Source organism: Phaenicophaeus curvirostris, chromosome 11 (genome assembly GCF_032191515.1).
Source record: "Phaenicophaeus curvirostris isolate KB17595 chromosome 11, BPBGC_Pcur_1.0, whole genome shotgun sequence".
In the NCBI taxonomy this organism is placed as follows: Eukaryota; Metazoa; Chordata; class Aves; order Cuculiformes; family Cuculidae; genus Phaenicophaeus; species Phaenicophaeus curvirostris.
Window position 1 is genome coordinate 2,484,807 of NC_091402.1, and position 16,847 is coordinate 2,501,653.

General features: G+C 46.9%; 1 protein-coding gene across 1 annotated transcript in view; it reads left to right on the top strand.

Annotated features, from left to right (window-relative positions):
* The window catches only part of WNT7A (Wnt family member 7A), a 43,703-nt gene that overhangs the window by 10,911 nt on the left and 15,945 nt on the right, over positions 1-16,847 (top strand). The window contains exon 3 of the mRNA XM_069865693.1: positions 4,191-4,462. Within this exon, the coding sequence (XP_069721794.1) occupies positions 4,191-4,462 (272 nt within the window). The remainder of the gene's footprint in view (positions 1-4,190; positions 4,463-16,847) is intronic.

Sequence of the window (16,847 nt, forward strand, 5' to 3'; positions counted from 1 at the left end):
AGTGTAGGCTGAAGAGTAAACAAGAAAGAAAATAAAGGAGGATTGTATCAGGTCATTTCCCAAATTGTGTAACTTTGGGAACCTGGTTGTGCCTTTCAACCTACCCATATTTTGAGACAGGCAGGATATGGAGCAATTCTTTTTCTGGTTAGTCTGCTCTAGATCATCAGAAGAAGCTCAGAGGAAACAAACTCAAAAATGACCTAAGCCAACCCCTGCCCTACATGTTGACATTTCTATGAGCCAAACAAGAGCAATGAAGCTTAAAAAAGTGAATCATTGATGGAAAACAGGGCTAGTTTGATGCAGACGTGACAAGCCTGTGCCACCTCATCAATACTGCACAAGTGCTCAGGGACTTCCTACCTGGATCAATTCCTCCAGACACTTGCTTTGTTTACCTTGTGATCTCCTAACTCTGAGTATTCAAAAGCTTCTAGGCTTTCCGCCACCAAAAAGACAAACTTATAAAATAACTTAGTGTGTATAATATATTTTACGATTAAGCTTGACATTCGATTCTGGTTCCGGTTGTGCTGGTTTTATACTCTCTGCATTGCATTTTCCTCCCCTCTAAGAAGCAGATGAGCTGCTTAGTCTTTACAATGTTGAGTTCGTCAGGTTAAAAACCATGTCCCAGTGTTTTTTTATTTTAGATCTTGAAAACAACTTGCTAGATCAGAGATGATCCAACCAAAGGAAAACCAGACCCAGATGCAAATTTCAATTAAAAATAGTTTTTGGATGCTGCCCCATTTGCTGCTTCATGAAACAGAAATCTGATGTAGAACATTTCTCCCCTCAGTGGAGAGACTGAGACTTCTTTTTATACCTTCCTCTGTTGATCAGTGGTTTTGTCAGTGTGTTGAACTTAAAATAGTGAGGATATTGCTGAACATTGTCGTTCTTCCCCTGCACTCAGCAGTGGTGAGGCCGCGCCTCAAATCCTGGGTTCAGTTTTGTGCCCCTCACTACAAGAAAGACATTGAGGGGCTGGAGTGTGTCCAGAGAAGGGAACAGAGCTGGGGAAGGGGCTGGAGCCCAGGAGTTCTGGGAGCAGCTGAGGGACCTGGGGCTGTTCAGCCTGGAGAAGAGGAGACTGAGGGGAGACCTCATTGCTCTCTGCAGCTCCTGAGAGGAGGTTGTGGTGAGGAGGGTGCTGGGCTCTTCTTCCAAGTGAGAAGTGCTAGGATGAGAGGAAACACCCCCAAGCTGTGCCAGGAGAGGTTTAAACTGGATATTAGGAAAAATATCTTCACTAAAAGGGTTCTCAGGCAATGGAATGCCTGCCTAGAGAGGTGGTTGAGTCGCCATGCTTGGAGGTAAAAGATGGGCAGACGAGGTTCTCAGGGATCTGGATTAATAGTGGAAAGGTATGGTTATAATCAATGAGCACAAAGGTCTTTTCCAACCAAACGATTCTATGATTCTATGAGAATAAACTGGAGGAGGAGTCAGAAAGGTATCCTGGCTGATCCTGGTGGATTCACTCTGGAGTGGGACCCCACTTCCACCTACCTCCTCTGGTCTCCTCAAAGAGCTGTGCAGAACCACTCAGAGCACAACTCCAAAGACATATAAAGACTGGGATTTATAGCTCACGTTGAAGTCTTCACAAAACCCCACACGTTCCAGAGAGACCATGGCAAGAGGGGTGGAACTAGGTGATCTTAAAGGTCCCTTCCAATCCAAACCATTCTGTGATTCTGTCCTCAATATCAACAGTCATAAAAATTCAATATTTTATGATTTTTTTTTAAATAAGGGGAAACAAGAAATCCCTTGAGGAAGTCTGATACTTCCTTAATAAATACAGTGCACTGCAGTGTCCATGGGAATATCGCCTGTGCTAATAAATGGGAACGAAATTGCCTATTAACAGATTTTTGACTCTGGCATCTTGTTTTCCATTTTACTTCATTGCCATAAGGAAGTTAATGAGGAAAAAGCTGAGGAAGGGCTCTTGATCAGGGATAGTATGAGAGGGGATAAATTTTAACCTGAAAGAAGAGAGATTGTGAAGAAATGTTTTCCTGAGAGGGTGGGGAGGCCCTGGCCCAGGCTGCCCAGAGCAGTGGTGGCTGCCCCATCCCTGGAGGGGTTCAAGGCCAGGTTGGATGGGGCTTGGAGCCCCTGATCCAGTGGGAGGGGACCCTGCCCATGGCAGGGGTGGAACTGGATGGGCTTTGAGGTCCCTTCCAACTCAAACCATTGCATGGTTCTATGATTCTATGAAAATAGTCTCAACTAAGCCACTTCCTCACAGCCCTCTGGTGAGGCTGTTTCTTTGTTTTGCTTTTGTTGTGGCACCTACAACCATACAGGAGTTTGTTCCATCCTGGAAATTTTGAAATTAAACCCCAAATTGATTTCATTGAGTTTGCACAAATACCTCTGTTGAACACTGTGGCACTGACAACTTGAATAAATGTTCCAATTCAGGTAGAATATTTTCAGAACAAGTTTCTAACAGAGAGTCTTTTCCTGTAAAAATACCTTTTAGCATAGAATTAAATATTGAAATAAAATCCCATTTCTGAGCTGATATTTTTAAGATAGTATATGTATCCTTTAGCAATTTCACCCCTAATTCCACGCATTTCCTTTTTTTCTTTTTTTCTTTCTTTTTGACCTAAAGCATTCCCACCCTACTCTTTTGCTATAAAAATTTCAGGTTTCCTTCTTGTGGTACCATCTGGAAATAGGAAGATGCCTCAATGATACTTTGTCTCCTACTCCCTTATGGAGAGCTATCATTTAGAGAGTGAACATTCACAAAAATCAATACTCAGAAGAGCAGGGACCTGCTTGTGCCTGCAGATTTACAGCACTTCTAATAATAGCTGCCTGATGAAGGAACACCATGGGAACTATCTTTTTCTAGCTACTGTCCCCAGGTTTCAAGGCCAGGTTGGAGGAGGCTGTGGATGTAGTGGATTTGGACTTCAGTAAAGCCATTGACATGGTTTCTCACAGTGTTCTGCTTGGGGAACTGTCAGCCTCTGGCCTGGACAGGTGACCCTCTGCTGGGTAAAAAACTGGTTGGATGGCTGGGTCCAAGGAGTGGTGGTAAATGGAGTTAACTCCAGCTGGAGGCCAGTTACAAGTGGTGTCCCCGTGGCTCGGTGCTGGGTCTAGTTCTGTTCAATATCTTTATTAACAACTTGGATGAGGGGATCGAATGCACCCTCAGCAAGTTTGTGGGTGACACTAAACTGGGAGGAAGTCTTGATCTGCTGGAAGGTCGGGAGGCTCCACAGAGAGACCTGTACAGGGAGGACTGATGGGCTGAGGCAGTTGTGTGAGGTTCAACAAGGCCAAGTGCTGGGTCCTGCACTTGGGTCACAACAACCCCATACAATGCTCCAGGTGTGGGGAAGAACAGCTGGAAAGCTGCCTGGTGGAAAAGGAGCTGGGGGTGCTGTTCAGCAGCAGCTGAACAGGGGCCAGCAGTGGCCCAGGTGGCCAAGAGAGCCAATGGCATCTTGGCTTGGAGCAACCATGGTGTGGCCAGCAGGAGTAGGGAAGGGATCATCCCCTGTAATCACCTTGAATCTTGGGTTCAGTTTTGGGCCTCTCACTCCAAAAAGGACATTGAGGTCCTGGACCACTTCTGGAGAAGGGAAACAGAGCTGGGGAATGGTCTGGAGGGCAAGGGTTATGAGAGGGGACTGAAGGAACTGGGGCTGTTCAGCCTGGAGAAAAGGAGGCTGAGGGGAGACCTAATCACTGTCTACAGCTCCCTGAAAGGAGGTTGTAGCAAGGTGGGTCGTGGTCTTTTCTCCCAAGTGACAGGCGATAGGATGAGAGGCAATGACTGCAAGGTGCACGAGGGGAGGTTCAGATTAGACATCAGGAAAAATTTCTTCACTCAAAAAGGGGTTCTCAGGTGCTGGAACAGTTGCCCAGGGTAGTGGTCGAGTCCCAGTCCCTGGAAGGATTTAAAAGATGGGTGAATGAGGAGCTCAGGGACAGGGATGGTGGGACTCAATGATCTCAAAGGTCTTTTCAAACCAAATGGTTCTATGATTCTGTGATTCTATGGGGCTTTGAGCACTCTGATCCAGTGGGAGGTGTCCCTGCCCATGGCAGTGGGGTGGGAACTGGATGGGCTTTGAGGTTCCTTCCAACCCAAAGCATTCTATGGGTCTATGTTGTATCATGTACTTACAGCAGTGTTTTAATTTCAGGGAGCAGAGAAGCAGCGTTCACGTACGCCATCATTGCCGCTGGAGTAGCACATGCAATCACGGCTGCTTGTACGCAGGGTAACCTGAGTGACTGTGGTTGTGATAAAGAAAAACAAGGACAGTACCATAAAGAGGAAGGCTGGAAATGGGGAGGCTGCTCTGCTGACATCAGATATGGAATAGGATTCGCCAAAGTGTTTGTGGATGCCCGGGAGATTAAGCAAAATGCGAGGACGCTCATGAACCTGCACAACAATGAGGCTGGGCGGAAGGTAAGAAACTCTAGACGTGACCATCTCCTTCTTGGGCCTGGAGATGGGCTTAGATTGTGTGCAGTGCAGGAGAACCACAGTGTGCTTTAGTGCTCCCCTCGTTTGACAGGGGGCAACTAGGCACCTTTGCAAGTTATACAAGATTGTTGGACCATCTGTCCATCAAGTATTTGTCTAAATGTTACTCTTTATAGTTGTAAAAAGAAAAAAAGCAAACAAACATTTTATCTGGGAAGTCAAGTGGTGTTTACGATAAAAAGCTTGCCAAGCTACTGGGATTCTCATCAGGTTCAGACATGAACTTCTCACTCATTTGAAAACGGATCATTTTCACCCAACTGTTAAACCTTGCTCTTTGTGGGAGGACTACCTCTATGAGGGGAAAAACGCAGTAGCAGAGACCGCAAGCTGCCTCACTGCTAAATTGTTGAGTGGATTGAGTTTAGCATTTTGCACAGCAAGATTCCTCCTCCCTCCCCATTCTGCGGGACCAGGTAGCTGAAAGCAGCTCCTGCAAAACCCGTGCTCAGGAAGACGGGAGTTCAGCAGCTTTCCTGGGGCCCTGGGCAGCAACTCCCAGTGGATCAGGGGCTGCTGCCTTTGCCATTACATAGAATCATGGAATGGTTTGGGTTGGAAGGGATCTCAAAGCCCATCCAGTTCCAATCCCCCTGTCCTGAGCAGGGACACCTCCCACTGGATCAGGGGCTCCAAGCCCCATCCAACCTGGCCTTGAACCCCTCCAGGGATGGGGCAACCACCACTGCTCTGGGCAACCTGGGCCAGGGCCTCCCCACCCTCATTGTGGAGACTCTGTACTTCCAATCCCAACCCTCTGAGCTCTTCCATCCATCCAGTTCTCTATCCACCTCACTGCTCACTCATGTAACCCATGCTTCCTAAGCTTCCTCATGACAAAGTTATGGGAGACAGTGTCCAAAGCCTTGCTAGAGTTGAGGCAGACAACATCCACTGGTCTCCTCTCATCTACCCAGCCAGTTACACCATCATAGAATTTTATCAGCTCGGTCAAGCATGATTTCTCCTTGGTGATCTATGCTGACCACTCCTGATAACCTTCTTTTCCTCCACGTGCTTAGACATTGCATCCAGGATGAGCTTTCCATGTTTCCTGGGGTAGAGGGGGCTGACTGGTTTGCAGTTCCCTGGGTCCTCCTTTCCCTTTGTGAAGACTGGAGTGATGTTGGTCCACCTCTAATCCTCAGGCACCTCTCCTGTTCTCCATGTCCTTTCAAAGATGATAGAGAGTGGCTTAACAATAACACCTGCCAGCTCTCTCAGCACTCGTGGGTGCACCCCATCAGGACCCATGGATTTGTGGGTGCCCAGTTTCATAGAATCATAGAATCATCAGGCTGGAAAAGATCACCAACTCCAACTGTACCTGCCCACTACTAAATTATGTCCGCAAGCACCTCATATACCCACCTTTTAAACACCTCCGGGTCTGGTGAATCAGCCACCTCTCTGGGAAGCCGTTCCAGTGCTTGATAACCCTTCCTGTGAAGAAATTCTTCCCAATGTCCAATATGAACTTCCCCTGATGCAGCTTAAGGCCATTCCCTCTCATCCTACCACCTACCACTCAGGAGAAGAGACCAACACCCACTTCTCCGCAACCTTCTTTCAGGCAGTTGTAGCCAGTGATAAGGTCTCCTCTCAGCCTCCTCTTCTCAAGGCTAAACAGCCGCAGTTCCCTCAACTGCTCCTTGTAAGACTTGTTCTCCAGCCCCTTCACCAGCTCTATTCCCCTTCTCTGGACACGCTCCAGGACCTCGATGTCTTTATTGTAGTGGAGGGTCCAGAACTGAACACAGGATTTTAGGTGCAGCCTCACCAGTGCTGAGTACTAGGGCAGAATCCTGCTTTCTTAGTTCCCTCTTTTCTCCGCTGCTTGCGTTCCCACGGGTTTGTACCAATAGTAGCGTTACGATTGGGTGACTTAGAAGCAAATGGGAGGAGGAAGTTCAGAACAGCAGCTCATTTGTGGATACTATTTTTGTCGTGGTAATTACCTGTAGGCTCTGAGACGTCTCCACTTATACTGGAGCCAAGGAGATGGCAATGAAGAAAAGCCATTTCCACCTCAAATAAAATCCTAGCTTTTATTTAATGCTACCATAGTATTTTATAGGTTAGATTATGGTTTTTACTCTGCCTGGTATCTCAAACGTGTGTGTCTGGCTCTCTGTGCAAACACAGTGTTCAGAATGCTACCAAAATTAATACTGAATATTGAGGATAACTCAAGGACTCATCATCAGTATTTGCTAATCAAATGCTCAGAGGTTCAGTATCTTTAGTACTTGGCTTCTGGTATAATGAAGACACATATGAAAAGCCTGGTAAAACACCAGTCTCACAGTCTGCTTTGCTGTACAGGCCCAAATCCATGGAAATAAAAGATAGTAGAGGAGTTTCAGCTCTGTGGGAAAGCTGATTCCCTGAGAGGTCAGTTTTTATTTGATAGGGCACTAAAGATTCCCAAGAAATGACCCATGAACCTAGAGAGGACTGCAACCATAGACAGAACTGGCTGCTGTCTTAGGAAATTGCTTGAAATGCAACACTCCAAGGTACTGGGAAAAAAAGAATTTGCATTTTATAGAATCATGGAATGGTTTGGGTTGGAAGGGACCTAAAAGCCCATCCAGTTCCAATTTCTTACATGGAGTTGTTCAGGTTGCTCCAAGCCCCATCCAACCTGGCTTTGAACCCCTCCAGGGATGGGGCAGCCACCACTTCTCTGGGCAACCTGGGCCTCCCCACCCTCACAGCAAAACATTTCTTCCTAAGATCTCATCTCAATCTCCACTCTTTCAGCTGGAAACCATTCCCCTCCATCCTGTCCCTGCCCTATCAGACCAAGAGCCCCTTCCCAGCTTTCCTGGAGCCCCTTTCAGTACCGGAAGCTGCTCTAAGGTCTCCCCAGAGCCTGCTCTTCTCCAGGCTGAACAACCCCAACCCTCTCAGCCTGTTCTTGTGTGAGAGCTGCTCCAGCCCTCAGATCATCTCCATGGCCTCCTCTGGCCTCGCTCCAACAGCTCCATGTCCTTCCTGTGCTGAGGACTCCAGAACTGAACACAGGGCTTCATGTGAGGTCTTACCAGAGCAGAGCAGAGGGGCAGAATCCCCTCCCTTGCCCTGCTGGTTTCACTTCTTCTGATGCAGCCCAGCTTACAGCTGGCTTTCTGCTCTGTGATTGCACATTGCCAGCTCATGTCGCGCTTCTTGAATCTACTGCCACCCAGTTATGGGACTAGGGTAGAGGAGGAAAGATATCAGTCCCAGAGCTGGCCTGTGGGAAGACAAAGCATTGAACAGCCTCCCCTTGAGGACACAAGCTCCTGTGTTTCTCATGTATATGTGCATAATTTGCTGTCGTAAAAGATGATGCCTGGAATATTCAGCTCTACCCATTGTTATCTGGGAGCATGGTGGTGCGTCCTATCTCTGGCGATCTGCCATTTCTCCAGAAGGCTCAGGAACTGTTCTGATCTACAGATATTCCTGCACTTCTTCCTGCATCTCTTACAGAGCAAAATTACTGATCTTTGTTCGAACAAATCTCTGTTTGAAATCTTTGGGGGAAAGAACGAGTAACACCACTGCAAAGAGGCATGTTGCTCTACCGTCCTGCAGAGAAGGAACGAATGATGCTTTTGCTAGAGAGATGCCTTTCAGGCTTTGCTCTTGTGTGAAAGATCAAGGTATTTAAAGACAGTTGGCAGACAGAGGCCGTTACAGGTATTTGGCAAACTAGGTCTCTTGCCACGTAGCCCCTTCACAACACTGACTTGTTTCAATGTTGTACTCTCCCTCTTGGAGCAATATGGATCTTATCAAACTCCACACAATCTATTCTCAGTGGCTTTCCTCTGGGCTACAAATTCTTGTCTATTTTTACTTGCCCATGGCTAGGATTTTGATGGTATTTATGCACCTAGGAGATGAACTGGCACCTACTGAGCTTCTAAAAATATCGTAGCTCTTCAATTCCTATCTATTCCTATCTAATATCTATTCCTATCTTCACCTGTGGGCACTGCCACACTGTGCAAAAGTTAGTCCTCTCTACTTCTTTGGTCTTGCCATGTGGAATTGCACCATGTGCTGTGTTCACTGCCCCAGGTGCACACAAATGACCTGTGAAAAGGTCCTTCTTTAGGATGACACCAGCTGCAGGTGATTCCAGATTCAGTCTAGTAAATCATACTTATTATCTAGTTGTGTTCTTAAGAATCACTTTGAGGCATTCAAGACTGGGTTGAATGAGGGTTTGAGCAACCTGATCTGATGGAATGTGTCCCTACCCATGATGGGTGTTTAGAACTGGATGGTCTTTAAGGTCCATGCCAACACAAACTGTTCTGTTCTTCTATGCTTAACTTTTTCTGTCTCAGCAAGCAAGAGCTGACACAGTTGCCACCTTGCCAGGCTTACCAAGGACACTGAGCATAGGTAGGTCTGCATGGTGTAAACCAACAGAGGACCACCAGGTCTGATCCAGACTTTCTGGAGATCTCTTTTCCAGACTTTCCACCTTCTTATAGTCTTGTTTCACCTAGTCTCTCTGCTGCCTGCAGGGCCAACAAGAGCTTCTCTGAACCTACTGAACACATGACGGTCAGAGCAATAGCACAAGCACCTGCCAGCTCTTTCTAGAATCAAACAAAAAATGGTCGTGTCAGATGTGGAGGATTTTAGAGGTCATACGTGGAGAACATCCACGCTGCTATTCCCTTTCCTAAACAGCCTGGCTTGAAAAATGCTCATGCACACACCAAGGATGCAGCAAGAAACATTCTCACCTGAAAGTGTGATCACAGTGTGTGGAAAAAGCCTTCTTTTCCAGCTGCTCCCACACTGCCAGCGATGCCAATGGTTCCTGCAGAATGAGCACCTATGATGCCTCCGCTGCTGGGGTGGAGCAAGTCATGGCTTTCCTTCCAGTTAAAGGAGAGGGTCCTAACTCTCTGTTTCTCTCTCTGTCGGGACAAACCGCCAGGACCCAGTTCTGTAGCACAGAGGCACAAGTTCCCAGGCTACTCGGAGGGCAAGGGGCAGAGTTCAAAACAGGGGACGCACACACCCTACAAAACTGGCCCCAAGCAGCCCAAGAAGCCTTGCATCATTTGTCAACCCTGTTGGAGACCAGCTATTTCTGACCTCCAGAAACAGTTTAGGGTGTCTTTTCTCTTTGAATTAGTGTTTCCTGAAGTGCTGATTCACGGCAGGAAGAAGCAAGCAGTACAGGGAGAACAGGAGGAGAATTCATAACATCTGGGTCAGGAAAGAGAGATAAAGCCTGCATTAATTTAAAGGCGTAATCTTGATTTGCCCTGCAAACTTCCACGTGAAGGATTATAATTGCAAGACTGAATTGTCTGTTAGCAAATTTGTCTTCTCAAGTATGAAGTTAATTGAATTACTGTAAGTAACACAATAACCTATGCCTGAGAGCTATTTATGCTCCGGGAAATAAAAATGTTATACTCCAAGTTGTCCTGCTAAAACCCAGCAAAGTAGGTACTGAAAGGTTCTGCGTGTTTTGGCTGTAAACTTCTCATTTTGACAGCACGGCAAGTCCATGACCAGATTGCTCTCTCCTCTCTTTTTTTCTCTGTGACATTGAAATTCCACGAATGGCATCTTGCATCAGCATTACATCATATTAAGCATAATGCAATATTATGAGTCATTGTTATAAATCACGGGCACAGGCTGCGTTAGAAGGCTTTTGCAATTCAAGAGCACATCAAGGTGGATTTTTATTCAAGCGCTTCTCTTTGGGGGCACACCTAGGTGCACTAACTTTGCAATGTAGCTTCATCCTTTGAATCAGGAGCAGTTCAGTTTTCCCTTTCAGCGCTGAGGCTCGTAGGATGAGTGTGGCATGTGCCTAAAGAGAATTGTTGCAAATATCTAGCCAGGTTATGAGAAATCAGGTGTTTGCTGAAGTGGATCATGCAGCTTTCTGGGAATTTTTGGGTGCTGCAGTATAGAAAGGATCTGAAGCTACTGGAGAGTGTCCAGAGGAGGGCGTGGGGTTGGTGAAGGGTTTAGAGGGGAAGCGTGTGAGGAGCAGCTGAAGTCACTGGGTCTGTTCAGCCTGGAGAAGAGGAGACTGAGAGGAGACCTTGTCATGGTCCACAGCTTTCTCACAAGGGGAGGAGGAGGAACTGGCACTGAGCTCTTCTTTCTGGTGACCAATGACAGGACCTGAGGGAATGGCAGGAAGATGTGCCAGGAAAGGGTTAGGTTGGATCTCAGGAAAAGGTTCTTCCCCCAGGAGGTGATGGAGCACTAGAACAGCTCCCAGGGAAGCAGTCACAGCCCCAAGCCTGACAATATTGCAGAAGCCCTTGGCCAACACCCTCAGCCCCATGGTGTGAGTGTTGGGGTGTCCTGTGCAGGGACAGGATCTGGACTCGATGATGTTTGTAGGCCCCTTCCAGCTCAGGACATTCTATGATTCTATGAAATCACAATAGACTGAAGTGTATAGTATTTTATCCTTTAGGGAAAACTGTAACGTTGAAGTATTGGAAAGCAAGGAGTTTAGGAGTTCTCCCAAGCTATCCTGTAAAGCCTAGACTTGTGACACTCCTCACTCTTTTTACCTGCTGGCATCTCTGCTCTCACAAGGAGATTGCTGCAATACAACTTTTCTGAACTCCTTCCATTTCCTGCGCAGTCTGCAGTCACCACATCACTGCAAGAATGGAACTGTCCTCTAGAGGAGAGAGCTCTTTCTACTTCATCCAGGGTACCTCTCCCTTTAACTACCCCCTAGCCAGACTACAAGCTCTTGCAGATGAATCACTTTGAGGTTGTAAGCGTCTAGCATGTTGTTAGAAAAGAGACAAACCTAATAATTAGAGATGTGGCCAAACAATTACACATTTGTAATTTTTCTGAATCTAGGCGTAAAATTCTGGAGATCTAACAACTGTCTGAGCTGAGTCTCAAAGCACTTGAAAACACTGTTCCTGCCTGCACCCGCAGCTTAGTTCAGCTGCCTGCAGTGGAGAGGGAGAGCAGCTTGTGGGGTCGCAGTCCCAGCCCAAGGAAGACCACAACCTTCCATGAGGCCCCCAGGTGTCCAGCAGCTCCTGGTAGGAGCTCTGTTTCCAGAAGATGAACAGGGATGCGGTTTTGATGGTTGGACTGGAAGATCTTAGAGGTCTTCTCCAACCTTAATGACTCTGACTCTCTGCATCCTGCCTGGCTAGCGCAGTGCTAGCAGTACAGAGTCGGTGTGCCGGGAGGACACGGGATCCACGGTGGGCAAGAAGAGTCCTTCCCACGTGTCTGTACCAGCTGTAATCTGGCCCTAAGCGATCTCTGCAAGCAACACAACTGGTTAATGGTAACCAAAAGCATGTACCTCTGTATTCATTTGTCTCTCAGCTCCATCAGAATGTCTCTAATGGCACACGCACACCAGAATAAATCCTGCCTGTGTCTGGAGCTGCTGAAAATTGCCTTAGACTCCAGAGAGTCTGGGAGACCCGCGTCGAGCAGAACAGAACTAGGTGAGGCTGCCCCGATCCTCCTGGCACCAGCAATCAACTGATGTTATAGTATCAGCCACACAGCAGCATGTTTCTTGGAGTTCAGAACTCAACAATGCCCTTGCAATCACTCTTCACGTTTTCCAATGGTTTTCCACTTTTTTTTTTCTTGGCATCTGCACAGAAACGTTCCTGAGTTTTGTGTTCAGAAGCTTCTCGTTCTTAACATGAGGGACGTTCCTTAAATTGAAAGCTGAGGAATGATTTTTCCTCTTTGCCGATAGATCCTCACTACTGGTGAAACATTCCTAATTTAGCTGGGCTTGAAGCTGGAAAGCATTTTTCAGGAGTAGCTTTCCCTTCCTAGTTACATATTCCTTTGAGGGACCCTGAAGAGAGAAACAGAACCAGTTGTGATGCCTGCTTGTTCAAAAGCTTTTTCATAAACAAGGTCTCCCCACAGCCTTCTCTTCTCCAGGCTGAACAACCCCAACTCTCTCAGCCTGTCCTCATACAGGAGGTGCTCCAGCTCTTGGATCATCTCTGTGGCCTCCCCTGGACTCACTCTAACAGATTCACGTACCTCCTCTGCTGAGGACTCCAGAACTGGATGCAGGGCTCCAGGTGATGTCTCACCAGAGCAGCCAAAGCAACACACAGCACTTCTACTCTAAAAGCAGTGGTAGTCTTAAATCAAAAATGTTGCTCCATTGCTAAAAAGTCACGTAACTTCTAGAAAATCTAGTGTCACATGCACCAAATATGCCTGTGTGGAATGTCCTGGTAGCCAGGTTGCTGAAACAAGCTGTCCAATGTTTTGCCAAGATACAACTGGGCAGATGGAGAGGGTTTAGGAGAAAGTTTATGTGTAGCTCATACCTCACTGTGACCAGATCAAACAAGTAAAAGGTGCTTCTGATGTACCTCAGACTGACATGGCAGTCCAGGTAGAGAAAAGGAGTGTCCACCTACAGACCTGGGTCCAGTTATAGCACATTATCCAAGGTAAACCCAATCCTGTCCTACCCTGCATTTCCTACGTTTCTCAGCCCTCTTGCTCAAAGTACCTTCCCTTCTCTCCAAGCTCTCCAGCCTCAGGGTCTGGCACCACAGCTGGAGTTGAATGCAATTAGAAAAGGAGCCCTAAAGGCAACAAAGTCTTTCCTGGCAACTTCATCAACTCACATTTTCTCAGGGGCAGCAGGATTTCCAGAAAGGCCAAGCACTGAATTTGGAGGAAGTCCAGCTCACTGAATGGGAAAATTCCCATTGAGGTTGGTGGGAGCACAGGACACAGCTGAGTGCTTCCAAACATCCCCTTCCCTCCTGAGTGTTTGCAGTGCCCAACAAGAATCTGCTGGGCAAATATCCTGGCTCAGATCAGCCATGGTGTGGCCAGCAGGAGCAGGGAAGGGATCGTCCCCCTGGACTCAGCATTGATGAGGCCACACCTTGAATTCTGGGTTCACTTTTGGACCCCCCACTACAAGAAAGACATTGAGGGACTGGAGCGTGTCCAGAAAAGGGAACAGAGCTGGGGAAGGGGCTGGAGCCTGGGGGTTCCGGGAGCAGCTGAGGTCCCTGGGGCTGTTTAGCCTGGAGAAGAGAAGCCTGAAGGGAGACCTTATCACTCCCAGAAAGGAGGTTGTGGTGAGGTGGGTGCTGTGCTCTTCTCCCAAGTGAGAAGTGATAGGATGAGAGGAAATGGCCTCAAGCTGCACCTGGGGAGGCTTAGATTAGATATTAGGGAAAATGTCTTTACTGACAGAGTGGTGAAGCTCTGGCAGAGGCTGCCGAGGGCAGCCGTGGAGTCTCCATCCTTGGAGGTGTTCAAACAATCTGTGTTTAGGATGCTTTAGGACATACTTTAGCGGGCACGTTGATATTGTGTTGAGGGTCAGACTGGATGATCTTGGAGGTCTTTTCCAACCTTAATAATTCTATAATTTTCCAGGTGTGGATAAATTCATACATCCACTGGACTCATACAGCATTTGTCTGAATTTGAAAGGATCAAAGTTTTATTTTATGGCTTTCCTACTTTTCTAGATAATAGTCTTAAAACAAGTCCAAACCTGACAGACAAGTTCTGCATCTTCTCAATAGCCCAGGGGAAAGATAAAGTGAACATTAATGTTAGTCTAAATTATGAGGGGGAATTGGACTGCACAAGAACTGTAATCCGCAAGAATGAATTTTCATTCCGGTTGTCCTCCACTTTCACCTAATCAGAAATTGTGATGCATGGTCCTACTCGTATTTTGGCTTTCAACTCCCTCCTATATCTTACGTGGTTGAAAACTGAATTCCTGATTTACACTGAAGATTAGGGAATGATAAATGCTATCATTTACCTGCAGCCGCACATTTAGAGGATTCTGGCATTATGAGAAAAACATGCATTTCACGTATGTGATCACTGGAGCTGCCAATCCACGATGCTGCTGACAAAGAGACCTGTGACTGTGGGCCAGGGTCTGTTCACAAATAGCAAAGATCTCAAATTCCAGATTTAATATCATGCACTTTTATAACTGAAATAATCAGATGTTCACTACAGTGATTATATTGTCAGCAAAGCCATGGGCTGGGGCACACATTTTTGGACATTTTATAGGATCACAGAATGGTTTGGGTTGGAAGGGATCTCAAAACCCATCCAGTTTCACCCCTTGCCAGGGGCAGAGACACCTCCCACTGGATCAGGGGCTCCAAGCCCCATCCAACCTGGCCTTGAACCCCTCCAGGGATGGGGCAGCCACCACTGCTCTGGGCAACCTGGGCCAGGGCCTCCCCACCCTCACAGCAAAGTGTTTCTTCCCAAGATCTCATCTTGATCTCCCCTCTTTCAGCTGAAAACCATTACCCATCATCCTATCCCTGCCCTCCCTGATCCAGATCCCCTCCTCAGCTTTCCTGGAGCCCCTTTCAATACTGGAAGGTGCTCTAAGGTCTCCCTGCAGCCTTCTCTTCTCCAGGCTGAACAACTCCAACTCTCAGTCTCTTCTCATATGGGAGGTGCTCCAACCCTCGTGGCCTCCTCTGGCCTTGCTCCAACAGATCCATGTCTTTCCTGTGCTGTGAGTTACAGTTTAATTGGGTCTTTCTCTCTGGACCGTTAGCGACATTTCCCACAAAGCATACAGTTGTCATTCAGTGCTCCAAGTGGAACATCATCTAGACAAACATCGTTGCTGTTCAGTTCTCCCACTGTTTTCACCACCTTTGAATGGGATGCTTGGTAGAGTCTCCAGTGTCTCTCTCATGTTGGAGAACAACAGCCCTAATATCTAGTGATCCAGTGGGATGTGGCAGGGGGGTTTGAACTGGATGATCTTTATCTTCCAACCCAAACCATCTCTTGATTCTATGATCTCTGTTACCATGCTCTGTCATGAGGGACAGAAATGGGAATCTTCTGTGCTTACAGCCTAAACCTGCAGGGTCTGAGCTGAAAGCATCTCCAGGTGCGTTTCCCAGAGCCTTTCAATGATGAATCAGTAACAAACATGGTTCCATGGGCTAAGAAGAGACTAGAGAGGTTTTGGTAAAGATTTAATAGTTTGGTGAAGATGGTTTGGTTTGAAAACCTTATTAGACGCTTGGTGGCAGAAAACTCTGAAGTCATGAAGTCCTGATCATTCACCAAAGGCAATAATTGCTGCCATTAGCTGTATGACTGGAACAGACCTGACCTTTCATGGAAAGAATTTCCAGGTATTTTGAAGTAAACAATTTAAAAAATCGATTAAATGAAGAATAACCTTTTAGTTCAAGGAGACAAACACGGCCTGTTTTGGTACTGGAAAAATGTAGAATGGGTCTATTAAAGGATAAGGGTTTCAGATAATTGCAGAGAGGATGCTTGGCTCTGTGCGCCCAATTAGTACCAAAAGGCACAAGTATTAATTTGTATTAGAACTGATTATTGAAATGACCCTCAGCCTTCTGGTACTTAAAAGTGAGCTGCACCTACATTTGGTCTCCTGGGAGCAACAGATTGGAAGTGTCAGTATTCATAGGCTCTAAGTCACATCTCCCACTAGCACTCCTGGTAGCATCAGCCGGTGGCCTGTGCTAAGGAAACTTGCCTTGCCTTAAGCACACTCGATCTTACATGAAATGGGAGACCACACACAAGGAAGAATACAACCATGTATTCTCTTCCAGGGTTATTCCCATATGAGATTTTCATTGAGTCATAGCACATGCTGTTATCTTTGGCTACAGAAACCCTGCAGTCATGAAGCCATTAACGATTGAGATGGCACAAGAGTTAATGTGTAAATAGTTTCTATAGGGAGTAAAGAACTCATGTCCAAAAGGCTTCTTAAAAAAGAAAAGCTCCAGGAAACATAAACAGTGGAGATGTTCTCCTGCAGAAGCATGCTTTACAGGAGATAGATAACTTTTTGGTTGTGAATTGAACCAGCAGTGGCCCAGGTGGCCAAGAAGGCCAACAGCATCCTGGCCTGTATCAGAAATGGTGTGGCCAGCAGGAGCAGGGAAGGGATTGTGCCCCTATGTTCTATGCAGGTGAGACTGCACCTGGAATCCTGTGTGCAGCTTTGAGCTGCTTAGCAAAAGAAAGACATGGAGCTGCTGGAGCACATCCAGAAAAAGAGCAATGGATCTGGGGAAGGGTCTGGAGAACAAATCTTACGAGGAGAAGCTCAAGGCCCAGCTGGATGGGGCTTGGAGCAACCTGGATCCAGTGGGAAGTGTCCCTGCCCATGGCAGGGGGTGGAACTGGATGGGTCTTGAGGTCCCTTCTGATTCAAACCATTCTGTGATTCTATGATTCCATAAAAAGAGCCATCAATGGTACTGTTCAGTGTTGCTACTTT